Genomic DNA, 19,770 nt, shown 5'->3' with positions numbered 1-19,770 from the left:
ATTACTATTAATGTTGTTGCTATTATTTTTACCATGATTAAGACAATATACTTCTCTTCATACATCTTTTTTTTTTTACTGTACATTTGTGTTTGTCCTGGGAGTAAAATATTGGGAACAGCCATGCAGGAGTTAGGCAGACGGAGATAAACTCTGAGTGAAAGGGGCAATCAGAATCAAATTAAAACATCAAAGAATATGCTAAGAGAGTTTCTGTCTTAAGCATTTGCATGTGCTCCGCTGGCTGCATGCCTGTGGTTTGAATGAAAATCAGACATCGGGATTGCTTGAGGAGTCTATTATGAAGCAGACATGGTGGATGTTGTACAGTAGTCAGTGAGCAGTACCCACTGTACTTTCTGAAGGCTGCAGTGCAGGCTTACATACGGCGTGGGGGGAATATTGTGTGTGTGTGTGTGTGTGTGTGTGTGTGTGTGTGTCAGTTGTGGTGCCCTAGCCACCGTTTACATTCAATAAAAAAAGAATTCCTCATATTTAGTCGAGCCGACCCGTTTCCATGGTTACTGGCCAGGGGTTTTCATTCTTGATTCACTTCCTCACCCTGAGCGCTCTTTTTCATAGACCTCACTCTAGTTTTTTTCCCCCCTCCCTCCCTCCCTCGCTTGACATTACTACATTTAACTCCAGCTTCTCCTCACGTGGTTTCTTTCTCCTCTTTGGGAACATTTGTGCTCCTCCTGTTTCCTGCTCAGTGCCACCCCTGCGTTTACGCCGCCCCCACAAAAACCTTGCTCCCCCTCTCTCTCTCTTTCTCTCTCTCTCTGTCTCTCAATGAAATCCAGACATGCACAATGTACTCTGGCTCTGAGTCTAAAGAAAACAACTCCTGGCTGTAGCTAGGCAACTCCAAATATGAGTCATCTCGCTGCCGCACCCATCATCAACTGATCACCCCCCCTCACACACACACACACATCCTCAACACACACACACACACACACAGCTTCAGAGCTACTTTATTACATGTAATTCTTCGAAGTATTCAAACTGTGTGGCCATGGTGGTTCACGCTGAGTGACGGTGGTGGTTCATCTAATGTCTTACCACACTCTCCCAAACCAGCATTGAGGTAGTGGTGGAGAGACGGACCTTTTTACAAGCGAGACACTATGAGAGAATTACCAATCTGGCCTCGGTTGATAACATCATGACCACAATGTGATGACTGATCACAGCCTGGCAGAGTCACTTACTGTCAGATGGTGGACTTGGCAGCAAACAAACTCTTTTCTGGATGCTTGGCTAAGTACAGTGGTTCACAGTCAATATCAGTAAAGCAGTGTGTTGTTTCTTTTAAATAAATACACAGAGCATTTATAGCTTTTTAAACTTTTATAAGATACATTTATGCTCAGGCCAGATGGCAGCTGGGAAAAAGATTTCACTTTGGTAAAACAAGTAAACAATGAAATGCAAATGGATGTTAATGACATGCAAGGAGGTAAATGAATCTTCCAGCTGACACAGAGAAGAGTTTATTTGAAAGGAGGGCAAAGGTCAAATGATGTCCGGAGGTGTCAGAACTACAAAGCCACATTCGTATTTGAGTAAATACATTTCTAAATGTCTTTATTATTATTATTTATTGTGGTAAATAAATAAACAGAGGGAAAACAAGATCTATTGAATAATATGTGTGTGTGTGTCTTTTAGAAAATTCGTCTCTGTTGTTGCTAAGCGTGTAAGTCTGAAATTATTCTTAGAAATGATGTTTTGACAGACATAAACATGGATAGATAAGTCTACATAAATTCATCAGTGCGTATTAAAAAAAAAAAAATCCTCAATTGCTGATTTAGTGCAGTGCAGTGCTGCTGCTCTCTAGTGGACATAAAAGTAATAGTACATGAGTTTTTCTACAATGGATTTACAGTATCAGAAGTAAAAGTACAGAATAAATATCAGTCTCTCTATATATCATTATGTATATGCAAGGTGCATATAGTGTTTTTTATATTTATATTTGCTCTTCCATTTTATTTTATGTGTATTTGCATGACTTTTTTCTTGTATGTGTTGTATCGTTAGCTGCTGTGATCGTGATTTAAACCTAAATAATATAAAATAATACTTTTTTAAAAATAGAAATAAGAAATACAAATACAAATAGAGATAAAAAGCATCAAAACTACCCCAACAAGTAGCACTAACTGCATTCAGAGCTCAAGACAGTGCTTTTGTTTGGGTGACGTAGTCATGTGAAGATAATGCAGACTCTCTGCATTTGTCCACAACCAAGACAACCTTAAAGAGAAGCACTTACAATCTTAATTCCCCAGAGTGGGATCAGTAAAGACAGTATTATTAGATTGCTAGCACTGATGTATCACTGGTTACGTCATATTTTACTGTTACTGAAGGATTGTGAGATGATTCATGAGAAGAAAAAGTTTTATTACACACATTTATAGTCGTATTTTAATTTTATCTCTAAACTTTGTGTGCAACATTTTATAATTTTAGCAGTGTGAGAAATTTAGAATGAGGGTGAATCTTCTACCACCTCACTGACATGTGACAATGACACACTGCTTTAGTGTAAGAGGTCACGAGTTTTGTAAGACGAACGAACATGTCAATAATAAATCCAGTGCATTAAAAAGTAAAATATTTCCCTGTGCAGTGGAGTTTAAGTATAAAGTAGCAGAAAATGTAAATACTCAAAGTACAAGTACCACAATTGTACTTAAAGGCAGTACTTAACTACTGAGCATGCGCCACCTGAGTAATTAAGGCCAATTAGTGAGCAGGTGTGTTGGGAGGAGTCTATAAAAGCCCTGCTGCCCCTCACTCTGTCCCAGTGATTTGAGAAACTCTTACTTGAAATGCATTTGAAACTAAAAGGATACTGTGTCCTTCTCATTTACACCATCACAACAATAACTTTACCTTCAGTCTATCCCACTCAAACAAGCTCTCATGTCGGGAACCGCGTTTTAACAGCACGAGGCCTGACTCATCCCCGTAGACAACGTCTACAGCTCGGCCAAAGGCAGGCGGCAGAGCCGGGGGGAAACCTCCCATACTTGGAAAACAGAGACAGGGCACGGATTAAAACCTCTGCAGAGAAACCAGGACTCGGACCCAGAATGGTGTCTACTGCAAAAAACTTCACAAACCGTGACAGACCGAAAGAAACCAGAGGGGAGCTTATGTATACCAACCCGAACCCTCCAAATGAAGACTGCAGGGAAGGGAGAATTAAGCCTGTCGTCCACGGAAAGTTTTATATCCCCGGTCAGCTTGAAGCAAACATCCCTAATGTGGGCTACCAGGCAGATTCTGCTGTTCCAGGTAAAGCTACCTGAGTTATTCCTATAAACAACAAATGAAGCACTACTTTTCTGTGAGGTCCAGTTTATTGAGCATGGCATACACAATATAACTCATTTTTCCTGAATTTAAAACTGCCTGAAAATCATGTTTTTGTGTTACATGAGCGAGGCGACGGCCTCTGTAGCTGTGAAGTGAACTGCAGTTCCTCAGACGTCCACTTGAGGCTGGCTCCAGAACTGAGTCAGTCTCCATAAGTCCCCATGTTCAAATGTCACAAGTTTAGTTAGTAACATGCATTAATGAGACATGTGTGTTTACAGATGGAGAGAGAGAGGGAGAGATCAGTAAAGGGAGATGTGACCACACCTGACTAGGAATAACAAGTCAGTCAGAAATAAACATGTTTACAGTTTAACAATTTTGGTCTCTGTAGCTAATTTCCCCGTTCATGACAACTGTACTGAGGGTGAATTTATATACAACTCACCTGTTCAGATTATACTAAGGCTTAAAGTTATGCAGCATTAACAATGTGCCTGCTTTGATTGACAGCTGAGTGCCATTACAGGCTTCATTGGGCCCACCTCAGGTCCACAGACGATCCACGTCTTTGCATATTTTTAGATTAGCCGGGAGGCAGCAGAGGCAGCTTCACATTCAGAAAGCTGTGGGTGACATCACAGATATGTCTGTTCTTTATACTAAGAATCGATCTATGGCTGGACCACAGGAGAGCGGGAAACAAGGGAGTTGCAGTTTGCAACTACACCACTAGATGCCACCAAATCCTTCACGCTGGACCTTAAACTGGTGTAGGAGAATGTGGGTCTACACTTGTTAAATTTCACTTCTCTGAGGAAGTTTCTTCTTCTTGCATAAGTCACATCTTCCTGTTTTTAAATGTGTTGATTAGTCCTGTGTGACTAAATGTTAATCAGGATATTATTTGCCTCCTCTTTCCTGCTTCTTCTTGTACTTCTACTCATTGCTCTGACTTTTCTTTGACCTCTTATGAAACCATCAACACCGTCTTCTCTTCTTCCCACGGCTTCCGTCACATCTCCGGTATGCGCTGGCATCTTTAGAAATAGCCCCATTAAGTCTGTTTTTAATTCCATTAAAAAATATATTCTGCTTGTTTGACGCTAAGCCTCAAAATGATTCTCTGGATCTGTTAATGCATTTCTGATTTTGTTGAACTTTGAAGCAGCTTTAGAGATCTTAATATAGCTGCAGCAGTGACTTTTTTTCTTTTTTCTTTGTTTATGAAGACAAAAATAACTCGTCATCTTCTTCCATCCATCCAGAGCTTTTGTTTCCGTCCTCTCCATGTCCAGCACGTCTTTACTGTGTCCTGTATAGATCCTGATCTCAACTATGACCCTGCAAACTGACCCTGTATTTAAATAAAAGCTGTACTCTTGTAGCATTTCCGACGTAACGGTCATATTGTTGGTTCCTGTTTATGACTGCGCGTGTGTTTTGCATACTTTGTAGTACATTAGCATAAGACTGCATATTTAACAGGCTGGTTTTCGGAGCTGGTAATACAGCGCCCTCGTAGCGTGAGGTTCTCCTGTGTCACAGGTTGTCAGTTTCCAGTAAGCTGGCAGAAATGTGAAGGAAATCTTAATAAATATGGTAATAAATCTGACTCTCAGCTTATTTATTTTGGCCTTGAGGCAGTTGCGCAACATGTTGAGGTAAATATTAGACAGCTGACAGTATGCCACAACGAAACGTTATCCAGTGGGTGGAAACTTTCATCAAAACAAATTAGCATATTCTTTCACTTACAGAGAGTGTGTGATGAAAAATGTGAATTTCTGAATCAGTGAGAGACCCAGCTATTCCCTCATGTTCCACCAAAACACAGACACCAACGCTGTATCCTTCGTGAACTCTGAGGTGGTTTGTTTTTGGTTACCAGGCCAGGAGAGGATCAGAGGTCAGCAGGTCAGTGGCTCGGAGGAGAGCTGGCAGAGGCTGCATCCTGTGGTCGAGTGTGGAGACGACGCCATGACCCTCACGGTCAGGAGGAGACGAGCTGTACAGCTGCTGCTGAACCGGGGTGAGGCCACAGTACTCTGACGGTGACGTTATTATCCGTGGGTTGAATATGGAGCTACACCACACGGCATAAATGCAGTGGGTGTCCTCCGTCTTTTAGTTTAGAGTTTCTAAAGTGTTCTTTCCGTGTGTAGGAGTGCATTAATCAGTGTCATCTCTTCATCACTTTTTCTTCATGATTTAAAGTTTTGTCTCTTTGCGTCTCAGTGAATGAGTCATCCGTGCCCCTGTCCCAGCTGCCACCTCACTGTGGCTACTCTGTTCAGACAACATGGAGAGACCTCAGCCTCATGGCTCAGTATGATGCCTGCCATGTCACACAGGAGGTATGAGATCCATTAAAATCCTTCGTATTTGGGCCAATCAGCCAGTGCCTGCACCGAGTTTATGCACATTTTGAGTGGGTTTAGTTATTTCCCCTTGTTCCTCATGTGAATGACTGCTTAAGATGAATCATTGCAACTGGAATGACTCTCTACACTCTTAAGTCATCTCGACAAGATGGTTACGGGGCTGTCATGGATCGTTGACTCATGTTTAATTTTAATTTAATGAGAAAAGCTTGTTTCTTAATTATAGACATGTCTTCCGTAATAGATGTGAAATGTTGTAGCCTGTGGCAGTAATGCTGTTTAAAAAAAAACACGTGTTCAGGATGACAGCTATGTGTTGCCTCTGCTGTGGAGGGGGACTCCAGTGAAGATGTCCTGCCCGGCCTCTCTGGTCCAGCCTCAGGCCGTAAGTCCACCATCCTCCCCTTCCCCGCCGTCCCTCTGCTGCTCCCCGTATGGTATGACCGTCACAGTACAGGGATTGTCCACAGAGGAGCTGAAGATAAACGGTAACCCAAAACTCACTTTTCACTATTTATATTTACTTTTTCTGAGAAATAAGACAGTGGTTTTTCTTCCTTCTCACCACAGTCAGAGGAGAATGGACCCCCTTGGTGTTGCTGGCTGAACGGTGTGGTTACACTCTGGACAGACGAGATGCAGATATTGTAATCGCTGCTCCGTTCATTGCGTGTGGCATCACAGTAAAGGTGAAGACACTGTACGGAAAGTGCACACAGCTATTTGTGCATTTATACTTCAATCTATAGAGCTGGTGTGACTAGTGTCACATGGACAAGGACATGTTAGTACAGCAACAAGTACTAGATTTATCAAGTCCAGCTGTTGGTGCTCTCTGAAGAGCTGGGTCTTTTTTGAAGGTAAAGAGGGACACACCTGATCTGGACGTTCCACCAACAGACGATGTAAAAATCGTGTTTTATTTATGTCAAATTTAAAAACTTGTTGAATGAACAAAGTATCTAAGGGTCAAAATATCTCCACGAATCCAAATGATGATCTGAAATAAACAGAACCCTTAATAAAAATGCAGTAAATGAAATAAATCCGTCTTTCAATCATAAAATTAAGTTTAAAGTGAAACTTGAACCACTAAATGCTCTAAAGTCATGACAGGCGTCTACAAATGCTTAGAAATATTCTAGATGTAGACACGTGTGCTCATAAAGGATGTTTAACTCATCGGGAGTGAAGGACTAAAAGTCAAAGCATTAAGTCAAAGAAAGAAAGGATTTTAAAAACACAGTCTAACCTTGTTGGAGGTTACCGAATGAATAAATGTATGAAATGACCTCCACACCTTTCCTCATTCAGCTGCTAAACACGGATATTGTTTCCTTCGTTAGCCTGACTTGAATATATCCTCGTCTGTTTGCGGCAGTTCATGCAGAGTTCAGCCATCAACTATTCACTGCGGAGCGTAACTTTATATATGTGGTTATTTTCTCACACAGAAAACCTCTGATTTTCTTTCAGGGTGGAAAACACACACTTTCTCTTCAAATGGGAGAGGAGACCTTCACACTGGCCTGTCCTCTCTCTCCCACTGAAGAACTCCCACAAACCCAGCAGCCTTCGGTCAGCAGCACTCATCTTCTAACCACGGGGTCAACACTAGAATCTCTGGAGCCTTTTCCATGGGCTCCACCTTTCTACCTAGCCCCACCTTACTATCCCCACCCTACATATCACCACCAGTATCCTAGTCCGGATGGACACGATGCATATAACCCCCCTTCTCCCTCATCTTCAACTCCTGACCCTACATCTGGTCCACAGCCTCTCCCTCCTCTTGATTCCCAGCCAGACTACTCCCACCAGATTCCCATGAGGGAGTCTTACAATCATTTCAGCGTCCACAGTTCTCTGTCATCAACAGAAGATCTAGAGGATTCAAGTTTGTATTCAGACGTGCAACAAAAGCAGGAAACTCTTGTCTTGGGTCTCTCTGAGGAGACTACACGTTCTCCCTCCTCAGATACAGGCTTTCCGAGTCAAAGTGAAGCACCTCCTCTCCAGCCTCCGAGCCATGCCTTCAATCAATACTATCACTACTACCATCATCCTAAAATCCCCCATCCTGACCCACCTCAAGACCCTGGTCCAGGTCTTGAGGTTCCGTCTTTAACTAATCCACATAACCCTGAACTTCTAGTGTTTCCCCCCAGCGTCCAACAGTCTGAAGCTCTCAGCAGATTTAACTCAGACCGGTTCCTTCAGCCGGTGCCCGAGGCTGCCCCTCATCCTTACACCCTTCCAACAAGTGCCCCATATACACCTAATCCTTCACCAGCCTATCCATACCGCTACTTCTCTTACTTTCCGTATTTTGCTAGGGGCGAGGCCAAAAGATCAACTCGTCTGAATCCCGACACGACGGCCAAAACAAATTTCTTCAATTATCTAAACAGAAAGTCGAGCGCCGTTGTTCACCCGCTTCCTCAAACATCAGAAGTTCATGACGAACACATCTTAAATCCTTTCATGGATCAGCCAAACTCAGATAAAATTAACTTTCAGAAAAATAGCCAAGAACCGATTAAACATCCACTTGTGTTGGATGATGAAGTAAAGGCAGAGCTGGAGCCTCCAGATGAACAGTCCTCTTTCCCCACTCCAACACCCAACCATAATTTTCCTCCTTATCCATACTACTACTACTACCAACACCCTTATAACTACTATCAGATGTATTATAGACCTGAGAGTTCACTCAGCACTGATAATCCTGTGTCTCCAACTTCATCCAAAGGAGCTTTAGATTCTCTGCTTCAAGCACCTTCCTCCCCACCACAGCAGCCGTCCTATCACAAACCTCAAACCACTACTCCACCAACAACGTCATCGATGTATGATGTTCACCACGGCCCCCTACATCCTTATTACTACTATTACCACCTCTACAACCAACCTAAAGTGCCGACAGACGACCAGGAATCACATCCCGCCGGCGGTACGAACTCTAAATCTGAATCTCAGCTTCCAACAGAGTCTGATTACAGCGAGATGGGTCGGCTGGTTCAGGCTGCTGAGTCAGGATATCTCAGCATGCCTCAGTCAGATGCCTTTCATAGCCTTTACTCTCATTATCTCACTTGGCAACATCCATATCCTGATGGAAAGGATGCAGACAAGAGGCTGGATGATGAAATGGAAGGTAAAGTGTAGCCAGAAGTAGCTTTCAGGGTTATATCTTTACAACAGATCACCACAAGGGGGCAGAACGTTACTCAGCCCTGACAGGCTTCCTGTTGTGTTGTCTGAGCTCACCAAACCATTTTACCACGATGAAACCTCAGTAAGAATCGAGCATCTGGTTGTGGTTAAAACAAGGCACCTGTGTGGAATATAGTCTTTCATCTCTCACGCTGCTGACTCGAACCGTTCAAGTGTAATTATCTCTTCTCTTTGTTTACTCACTGCGCTCAGATCAGCTCAAGGCCAACCTTTACACTCCCTCTGCCTCGCCCTGTGGCCTCGGCCGTGTGTCAGACTTGGACTGCAGCTTGTCTTCGGGCTGCTGTTCGTACTCTCTGAAGGGTGAGTCAACACACGTCGGACAATGAAATCAACCTTTGAAAATCGGATGATTGACATGTGGGCCAACACCCAAGTTACTGAATGGGGTGGGAAAAAAATGTAATAGTTTGATGTTTGGCTTTACTTTGTGTGTGTGTCAACAGACTGCACAACGGGACAGTATTTAATGTTTGTGGTGCCCGACTCTGTGACGGAGCCCACATTGGCCCCCACTGCTCAACCCTCTGAGGTCAGTAATGTGTCCTGCACACTGCAGAGGGTGACCTCTGACCCTGACATCTATACCGTCCCTCTGGATGGCTGTGGAGTAAACAAACACGTAAGGCACGCTTGAACTCTATATATATATACTCCATGTGATGTGATGTAGGGCTCCAAAAAGAGAGAGATGTATGACCAGTTTCTCTAATGTCTCATCCTTGTTAGGTGTTTGGTCAGACAGCGGTTCATCTGTTGGAAGTCCATGGCATCTATTCTCTTCAACAAGACCACAGTCCTGTGCAAGAGAACTCTCCAGTCAGGTCTGACACTGCTGTTTAAATGAAACCTTTATTGAATGTGTGCGCTATGAAGTCGAGCATTTGCATTACAGCCGGCCTTGTCACTGTTAAGTTGTTGTGGGTCAGCCCTCAGCTATATGAATTTTGTAACGTTTGTTGTGTGCTTCTATTTATTTACACAGCTTTTTATTTAATTGTTTCTAATAAAATGTTTGGCCAAGGACTTCTAGAAATCATCTACAGTCTGCTTGTGCAATCAGTAAAATGAAAAAATATTTCTGAACGGCAGCATTTTTTGTCATTACAGGAACTTGTAAAGCGTTTTGCAACAGTTAATGTTCTGCCTACATTTCAACATGTGCTTATTTTACTTGAGAAATTGCTGAAGTCAAAGGTCAATGGTGAGGTCAGGAAGGAAGAAAGTGTTCAGGAGCCTCTGATGTCTTATGCTGTATTATTTATTGACGCTTGGCCCAAGGAGAATTAGAGACACTCTCAAAGTTCATCAGAAGTGCCTGAGTCGGTCTCACATTCTGCCCAACTCATCCTGGTGGATCGACTTTAAACCCCAAGATAACACCACAAATACTACACGCCCAGAACTAGTCAAAGAGAATGTCTTTACCCATGGAGGTGTTATTGTCAGCATATTCTAGTCTGGAGACACAGATGTCTGTTTATGCAGATTGGAACTTCAACAAGCTGTTTATTATATCTAGGAAGGCATCGACCCTGGCCACCACAGTGTTGAGACAGACTGGCACCTACTGTTCTCAAAGCCAAACAGCTAACACTGCTGAGGACCTCGAGGTCCACATGTGACCTTGTGTACCCTGAACACACAATGGAGCAGAAATCAATTTTAAAGTCCCTCTTGCCATCCTTTTATAAAGTGTCACCTACGGTTCAATGGAACAGGTGCCTGCAATTATCCCAAAATAACAACTGTCAACTAGCTGCATACAAAGTTAGTAATTACACAGAAATCGGATGCGTTTGTTGGGAGGTGAAAAGCAGAAATGAGCGTTGGCTGATTCTAAAATGATTTCACCGCCATCATTCAGGAAACGATATGCACGTCAGCTGCCTGTGTTGGTCCTCAGGTTGATGGTGGAGTGTAGTTCCTCCCCGGGTTCTCCAGGTGAAGTGAGGCTCTATATGATGGATCGACCTCCTCCACCTCCCGTTCAGTCTACACCAGCCACGGTCAGGGTGCAGCTGAGAATTGCCACAGGTTATTGTGCCTTTTTTTTTATGTACTGTATTTTGATTTGATCCCTTCAAAATCACAAACAGAATATCTAATATTACAATTCTCTCGTCCTCCATAGATGAATCCTTCACCAGCTTCCACCCTGAGGCTCACCTGCCTCTCAGCTTCATGCGAGGCAGACCGGTTTACATGGAGGTAAGCCTGCTGGACCCTCCGGAGCCTGACCTGGTGCTGCTGGTTCACTCCTGCCTGGCTTACACTCAAGCTCCATATATCAGTCGGATGCTCGTTTATGATGGGTATGTTTTATAACAGGGAAATTAATGAACTTGTACATTAATTAAATGTGAATTATTTGAACTGTGATCAGTCTCTGCATCTTTGGGATCATTGTTTGATCTTTTCACAATATTAAGACACAGACCAGTGTTGATCTGTGTTGATTTCCCCCTGAAGTTGCAAAGCTAAAGTTGTAACAGCTGATCCATTCATCCTCTTTGGGACTCACACTGCACCAAACTTTAGGTGTACACAATCTTGCACCATTTTCATAAATCCAAATAAGCGCACACACACAAACACACACACACTTATAACCGTCCTCTTTCACCATTGTTTGCTGTACAGCTGTCCCAGCCGGGGTGATTCACAGCTACTTCCTACTCCACGCTCCGACAACGCCCACCACATCCGGAGGATCATAATCTCCACTTTCCTGTCTCTGCCCTCACAAAGTCCCGCCTACACGGCTAACAGAGGATACTCTCACCTGGAGGACCCAGAGGTACCGCCCACTTAACAAACATTCCCATACAAGCAAACTATGTGTCTATTCTGGTCTTTGAAGTGATTCATAACGTGGTGCTTTAAAACTCAACACAATAAAGAGTATCTAGACTGGAGGCTAATGCAACTAAGAATACTGTAATTATGTCAAAACTACTGTTGTCATTTTTCTGTTCGCCCTCCAGGTCTTCTTCTTGTGCTTGACGGAAGTGTGCTCTGCTGCAGACGGTGGCTGCACCGTGGGATGCATCGACAGTAAGTTTATCACAGTGGAAACATAAAGGAGGAAGTGAGGAGTGGGCCAGTCCCCTTTAGATATTTATTTAAATAGATTCCCTATAATCCTACAGCCAACAATTTTCTACACAAATGCTGCACAGATGGATTCCTTTTGATGGACCACATGAAGTCTGGAGGTTCTTCCAGGTCATGTTTCTTCAAGAAGGGTTAAACCTGGGCCCAGTGGACATGGTTGTAGATCCAAGAGCTTTCTTCAGTTCTGACTGAATTAATTGGTACATTAGTGCTTATTGTTGGTGGTTTGAAAGTGGAGTGAAGGAGGTTATCTAAGTAAAAGAAACCATCCCTCAACAGAGGAGGCCTCAGACACCACTTACCCCCAACTACAACGCCTTCCTTTCAACGCTTCCCAGAAAGCCGAACAGCAATCCACACTTGGCCTCGAGTCTCCAACGACCATCGTCCACACCGGAGCTCAGACGACAGATGTTAAGGTTACTTGAGCTGTTGTTCAGACCAGACCTCAGGTGACTGTAACAACACTGACGACAATCGTCACAACAGAAACGAGCACTAACGAACCTAAAAGTGGAAACTATTTCCAGGTCTGTGATCTTGCCTGATCTGTCCACCAAGTCAGAACTGAAGAAACCGCTTGAACAAAGTCCATGTCCAGATTGAACCCTTCTTGCAGATGGACTAAATATATGGCAGCTACATAATATTCCATCCCAATTAAATAATTTCAGTATAACAAAAGTCTCAAACTACATTTATTTCTTTTCCCCTTCACAGGTCCCAGCGGTGACGTGTGATCAATGTAATAAAGACACTTTTACACGACTGCACTCTGCTTTGTTTTATGGAAATAAAAAAGGACACAACTCATAGTGAAGAAGAGGGAAAAGCCCTCTGTGAAATATTTATTTAAAAAAAACTTCAGAACAATATAGTGCAAGCAGTAATTAGTACTACAGTGTACAGAGGAAAAAAGTGATTAACAGCATTCAGGTTTCTTTCTTTTTCTAAACAGGACGCTCAGAGAAGCTCTTGGCAGGAATGAAAACGTTCTTAATGTAATGACCAAAAAACGTCTGTTCCCCCTCAAACCAGCGTTTACAGAAGCTAAACACTGAGGGGAAACCTGCAGGACGTTTCTGTCGCACTCGAGAAGGTGCTTGACTTTATTATTTGACCAGTCCTGCGTCCCTCAGCATGACTACAAGAAAACAACTGGAATGCATGTCATCTACAGTTTTAAAATGAAAGCTTATGAAATGTCTAAAAGGATCCCTTTTTGCGTTTATACATAAAGATGACACACACTTGAATATTTTGCACTGGCTCAGAGTATTTAACTCCATTTCACATGCTGCAACAGACCAAAACAAGAGCTACCGTCATTATGGTGCAACATATCTGCTCAAACCTGTAACAGTTTTTTTTTTTGGTGTTATTTAAAGGATGTGTTGTTCTCATCCTCAGATTACTTATCGTGTTCCTGCAATGATGTACAGGCCTGTCAGACTAGGAAGCACACGCTGTCTAGCTGTGACAGTTTCTAGTCGGATGAATAATGGCTAATTAAAAGTGACATCCATTTCACCAGGAGGTGCTGCATGATTATTTTAGAAGAAGACGATAGACAATAAAACACTGTCAGCTCTGAACAAAGTTTCCCTTCTTCGAAATGGATCAAATTATTAACAATGTAACACTAGTTCAGTGCAAAAACTGGCACGATCAGTAGTTCACACACAGAGGGAAAGAAAACCTGTAAACTTTTATTCGTTGGTCGAGCCTCAGTTGCAGCGATGGACTGAAGCCGCTTCTCAGTACACGTTGGAATAGTACGCGGTCATATCCTGGTAGTTTCTCTTGATCTGTTTCAGGAGGATGGTGGCGCAAACCAGGGCAGTAATCTGTCATGCACACACACAAGGAGGAGGGGTGGCGTAAAAAGCAGGGATGGAACAAAGGTGTGCGGTGAGCAGCCTGCCTCCTTATTCCCTCCAGTAAAGACCCACAGCCACAGAATGAGTGTGATTAGAAGTTGCACTACCAAGCTTCATGTGCACACAACTGCACGACGAAAGGTTAAATGAATAATTGAGCACTGAAAGGAAAAATCCAACCCTGGATATGCATTATTAAATATTAACAAAATCCCAGAAGCAGCTTCTTTCACTGTTACAGCAAACAAACCTCAATTTACAGTTAAAGTTAATAATGAACTAGATGGAGAGTTTAAAATTCTGCCTTGGGGTGGATTTTTCCTTAAAGGTTGAAGACACCCTGCAGAGCTGAACATGAAGACACCATGACCGACAAGAGTGAAAGTGGACAAGCACTCACTAAGCCTGAGCCGTGGGGATGTTGGCTACAGTGAGAGGGGTGAAGACGATGGGTTCCTGATCAAGTTGGGGGTAGGAGGTGGAGGCAAACACGTGTTGGTGAGGTGAAGGTTGAGGGTTAGCCGGGTTAGTGGGGTGAGTCAGGATGATGTACTGTGGAGATGAGGCGGACTGACGGAGCTCTCTACTGAGGATTAGGCTGCAAATCAGAGCTATGATCTTTGCAAACCAATGATTGGGAAAATTAAAGAGTGAAGGGAAAGAAAAGGGGGCGGGGTATTAAATAAGAGAGACAGAGGGGTGCAGAGTGATTAGAACATGGCCATCATATTTACGAACAACAGCAAAAGACACAACGATGCTCGTCACATTTCCTTCCCCTAAAAGCCACATTGGTTAGTCTGTAGGACGAGTTATGGTTCAGACAGCTCAGACTATGGTTTCACTTATAACCAGACTGAGAGTTTTCGCTGTGAAATTGGGTACAGATATTTCTGGTTATGGTAAGATGATCCCCTGACTTTTTCCTCTCAAGCCATCAACAAGTTGACATTTTGGGCTCAGGATGAAACTATTGCCCAATAATTTGTGAACAATCTAAAAAACTAAGATGCTCGTTAGTGTCTTTATTCTCATCAGCTGTTCTTTGAGTTAAATGGTAATAAGCACATGCTATATATAAAAAACAAACAAAACAGAATGCATGAGTTTTCTTTAAATAAAAAGCCAAATAGTGAAATGTTTGTACGTAATGCCTGATATCATCTCCTCCAGGTGCTTTTCAAATATAACTCCTATAACTAAAACTCCCTCAGCGTCTGTTCCTGCAGGCCATCTCATCTGCTGTATTTGTTTGGTAAATTATCTTGCTGAAACATTCACTTCATTCATTCACTGTGGCCATGTGAAAAAATTAATTTGCCTACCAAAAGAGCTCCAGTTCCCATGAAGACGCCCAACACCATTGATGCTTTGCTGTCGAAGACGTTTACAATGATTCCAGGACAGGCCTGTGGAAGTACCAAGACAGGACAAACTGTTAACATCCCGCCTACCAACTTACAGCACTTTCATTTCCAGTGGCAGGAACAAGAAAGTGAACAGTGCTTTAGAACAGTTCCATTTCTTAGCACCAACTTACAGGCATCACGAGGCCCAAGAACCCGTCTGGTTTGGGACAGGTATTTTGAACCGCCTCGATAAAGTTGAATCCCGTCGCTCCACAGCAATGAAGCTACAGAGGAGAGACATGAAAGGGAGATTAAGATCGCTCAAAGAAGACTCCGGATTAAACCAGAAAACTGTATTTCCTGTGGAAACTGTGGTGTGGATGCCTTCTGCTGAAATGCCTGATGCAAAAATGTCAAATGAACTGAACAGTAGAAGAATGTAACAGAGTAAAAAATAGTAAAATATTGTAATAAAGTTTGAATGAAGTCTGTAACACAATAATATTGTAAAATACATGCCATAATGTGCTCCGTGAGCTGAACATAGTGATATTTGAATGGTTTCTGTAGCACAAAGTACGTGGGAGTAGTGGAAGTTGAAAGTGTTGAAGGTCTGTGGATTTGAGGATTTGAAAGTTGTGCCATTAATTTCTAATGGATCGTTTTAAATGGCACAAATGAGTAAAATAATAGCCATCTGACATTTGAATTGTTTCTGTAGGACAAAGTATGTAGGAGTAGTTAGATGCCAAAAAGAATAATGATGAAGATTTAGAAGACTTGGATTCGGCATCCACACTTTTAATTAATAAGCAGCAAAAGCTCATTTTTGACATTTCACACTACATCAATATATAGAGCCCCAAAGTGTTTTAATGACTAATTATGAAAATAATTAGAAAAAATGTCAATCACATGTTCATTTTCAGCGTACATTATCTACCGTCCTGGCTTACGAGCTGCTCGTGTTACTCCTGCACAGACGACAGGTGTTTCATCTCCACCTAACCCAGGCTATGAGGGAAGTCTTAGGACGGCGTTTGTACTCACTGTTTTGTGGATGAATGCGAGAGTGGCACCGACGACTGGGTCTCCGCTTGACGCATACAGAACATACATGCTGGCGTAGAACTCCCCGATGTTCTGCCCGACCTTTAATGACAAAGATTAAAACACATTGTGGTCATAGATATAAGTACGTACGGATTTATTTATTTCTATTTTTCGTCATCATATTTTCGATTTCCCTCTCACCGCTTTCCGGTTGGTGTAAGCGAGCACTCCAACAGCAATTTCAGCTACAGCAAGAATGCCCAGAAGGATGGAGAACTGGAAGGGATAAATACATGAACCTAATTACACCTTAATAAACTGAAACAATCACAATTATTAATAAATAAGTTAAAGAGCAATATTTTTACTTTCCTTTATGAAGATCGGTGGCTATCTAAAAAAAAAATGTCTGGTCACATGTAATCTATTTATTTCAGTGGCCACTGAGGCATATAACTTCTCTAAATAACTTTGCATGCACTAACTGATTTTTAAGATATGTTGAGGATGATACACTTTATAAAACACGTACAGACAAGCAGGGAGTTTTAGCTGGTTTGAGCCTGAAATCAGCTTCATTCTCACAAAACAGTGTTGCAAACAAGTGTTGCAATTTATTTCTGCAAAGACGCCTTTCAGCTGAATGACGTTTCTGTGCTGCGAGTTGGTTTTCCAACTGTGTCCCAGTCTGTTTTTTGCCTGCAGCACACAGGCCCTTCTCAGCCTTTGTGCTATGTAACAGTTAAAGAATGCCTCTGAACTTTGCCACAGCTACACTGACACGAGACCATGAAGTGAAACTAGAAAATGCCGTGAAAACAGGGAGTCAGAGGAGGATTGTGAGGTAATCGCACAAACATTTTAACCAACGTGTGTCGTGGCACCTGCAGAAAAGATGACCGACAATGTTTCAAAGCGCTCCCCAGAGACAGAGCGACGAGTATCTAGAGGATCTTTTTACATGCCAGCCTCGCTTCCATTAGTTTACCGCTCGCTTGCTGCGGGCGTTTTTGAAAAATGAAACTTAGACAGTTTCGAAACTTTGTGGTGAACTACCCGAGAAAAACACAATAAAGTGATAGAGTGATACCAAGAGAACTCGCTGCACCTTACGAAGTTACTTATTTACAGCATTAATTACAGCTGCACAAACTACTTCTACTACTGTTTCTAACAGAGATTTGCGTGTAGGATTTAGTTGCATCTAGTGGTGAAGTTGCAGACTGCACCCAATTGAATACCCTTCGCCTCACCCTCCCTTTTCAAGCAGAAAAAGCATGAAGTACAGTGGCTGTGAAACTTCTGTCACTTCTGGGGCCTCTGTGGATATAAAAGGCTCATTCTAAGGTCCCGAAAACACAATGATTTATATTTTCAGGTGATTATACACAAATGAAAACATAGTTATGCATATTATAGTAAATTTATGTCAATAGATCTCCTTAAATGTTGGAACACTGAAAGGAAACATGTTACCAGTTGTCTTTAAGTACTAACTAACATTCATTTTAAACGTCAAGCATAGACACTTTTGTTCATGTGGTCTGTTGTTCTCTGTCTGTGACTGACTGGCTGCCTTTTACCCACTTCTGCAGCACATATCTTACGCAAAAGGTGAAAAAAAGAAGAAAAAAAAGAGAGGTGTTTACAAGGAAGTTAGTGTGTAGAGAAACAAAACCGTCTCACCACTTGCAGAGAACATCTTTTCTCATTGCAGGCGCCGTGGTCTCCAAACGCCACCACAATCAGCATCACCGAGCCGAGAGCTATCAGCACAATCACAGCTGGTAAAAATAAAAAGAATTAAAAAGAGAGAGAGAGAGAGATCCATGATTGAGTACGTACCAGAAACATACAAATATCTTCACATGTTCTGTGGGGAATGACGTGTGTACTGACCCATGACAAACGCACTGGAGCCCTGAAGCTCGAAGAAGCCTCTGGTGCTCCCGCTGAACCTCAGCCACAGGCCGAGACCCAGGAAGACAAACCCCAGCAACTGCCAAAACACACAGGAGGAGAAATAAAACCACAGCACGCCAACACTGTAATATGTTTTTTTTAATTCAAATTAACTGACAGACATTCAAAGTACATTTCTTTTCATGTTTCTCGACTTTTGCAGTTCTTGCTTGCTTTGTTTGCAGTGCACCAAACATCAAATTGTGAATAAATGTGATCCTGAACAAACAAGTACAAAAATGTTGCAGTGTAGAAACCATGAGAGCAACTGTGTAAACACAACAGCCAGCAAACAGGACACTAGTTTGGACAGGTTGGTTCATGAATGCAACAAGTACTGTGAGTTGGCATTCATCAGAAACGAAACCTTAGAACAATGACGAACCAACTGCTGCAAAACAAATACTATTACTACTATACTACTAATACTATTTGTCTTTTTCTTATAAAAATAAAGAAAATAAGTGAGAAATGTTCTTTTATTTATGAATTCATTTCTTTTTTTGACAGACTTACCGTAAAGATGACGTTGAAGAGGATGAGGATATATTTACAGAGCAGTCCGCATCCATCCAGAGCCATGATGCCCAGCGCTTTATTGTCCACTTAATGCTATTACAAAAAAAATAAAAATAAAACACATATGTGCGCACACATGTAAAATTACGCATTTATAAAATCGGTTTAAACATTTTTAACAGCGCCCTTTCTCTTTAAAGCATCATGCAACGTTTTATATATATTTTAAAATGCACCAAAAATCAACTGCAGTGACATAAATACCTGTTTACTCGTGTGTGTCACTCTCCTCCGTCAGTTGGCACCGAGTTAAACCACAAACCGTGTTTCCTCCTCAGCCCTGCGTGATGTTGCTCCGATATCCGCCTATGACCCGCCCCCTTTGGCTACGCTCAGTCCTCTCATTGGCCGAGAGGTTTGACAGACAGGGCGTCCCGCCTATGAGCTGGAGGAGCTGAGGTGGAGGAGAGGTGGAGGTTTGATCAAACCGTTAGAAGTGAAGAAATACCGAAACTTTAGGAAACGAAAGCGAACAGACTGAACACAAGTCTTTGTTTGACGGTTCATAGACTCATTTATGACCAAACAGAGCAACTTTTCTTAAATTCTTTACTGCAAAACTCGAGTTACTTCACTTTGTACTCACTTATTACCCTGAATCAGTAAAGTCTAAAGATTGTAGTATGTCCTATTTATTCATATAGTAGGTGTGCTCACTGTTAACTCTCTGCTACACTAAATGGAACAGAACCGTAATTAGTAATATTGGGAACATCCAATAAAAAAGGTTGGGTTACTAACCCTAACCCTAACCACACCCATATAACCTGGGTATGTCCCAAACTAAAGATGATTTAGGGAGATTTATTTTTCACCATGCTGGCTAAAAGTCCAAATGGAAGAACTAAGAAATCCTTTTTTAATAAACTGTCA

The 19,770-nt window shown here is 42.2% G+C and overlaps 2 protein-coding genes across 5 annotated transcripts; one reads left to right on the top strand and one right to left on the bottom strand.

Annotated features, from left to right (window-relative positions):
• The first annotated feature begins 2,800 nt into the window (after positions 1-2,800).
• On the top strand, positions 2,801-13,922 carry LOC104934371 (uncharacterized). 2 transcript variants are annotated; one of them, XM_027285404.1, is made up of 14 exons: positions 2,801-3,315; positions 5,228-5,368; positions 5,575-5,693; positions 6,022-6,208; positions 6,291-6,409; positions 7,197-8,877; positions 9,150-9,260; positions 9,404-9,579; positions 9,687-9,781; positions 10,864-10,994; positions 11,092-11,272; positions 11,601-11,757; positions 11,945-12,014; positions 12,795-13,922. In XM_027285404.1, exons 1-14 carry the CDS (start codon positions 2,847-2,849, stop codon positions 12,812-12,814), a joined length of 3,657 nt encoding a protein of 1,218 aa, XP_027141205.1. In that variant the 5' UTR covers positions 2,801-2,846; the 3' UTR covers positions 12,815-13,922. The 2 variants fall into 2 exon arrangements, with proteins under 2 accessions (XP_027141205.1, XP_027141204.1); XM_027285403.1 differs by lacking the exon at positions 12,795-13,922 and adding an exon at positions 12,110-12,329.
• On the bottom strand, positions 12,891-19,232 carry cd9r (CD9 molecule related). 3 transcript variants are annotated; one of them, XM_019265950.2, is made up of 10 exons: positions 19,102-19,232; positions 18,835-18,930; positions 18,256-18,355; positions 18,043-18,140; positions 16,558-16,632; positions 16,354-16,455; positions 15,495-15,587; positions 15,280-15,363; positions 14,355-14,572; positions 12,891-13,921 (listed from the first exon to the last, which is right to left on the bottom strand). In XM_019265950.2, coding segments are annotated over exons 2-10 (837 nt in total). In that variant the 5' UTR covers positions 18,901-18,930; positions 19,102-19,232; the 3' UTR covers positions 12,891-13,920. The 3 variants fall into 3 exon arrangements, with proteins under 3 accessions (XP_019121495.1, XP_019121494.1, XP_019121496.1); XM_019265949.2 differs by having other exon boundaries at positions 12,891-14,572; XM_019265951.2 differs by lacking the exon at positions 14,355-14,572.
• Between the last annotated feature and the right edge of the window lie 538 nt (positions 19,233-19,770).

The sequence above is a fragment of the Larimichthys crocea genome, chromosome XII (assembly GCF_000972845.2).
Source record: "Larimichthys crocea isolate SSNF chromosome XII, L_crocea_2.0, whole genome shotgun sequence".
NCBI lineage: Eukaryota > Metazoa > Chordata > Actinopteri > Sciaenidae > Larimichthys > Larimichthys crocea.
Note: the sequence above shows the minus strand (reverse complement) of the source record. Positions and strands in the feature narration are given on the sequence as shown.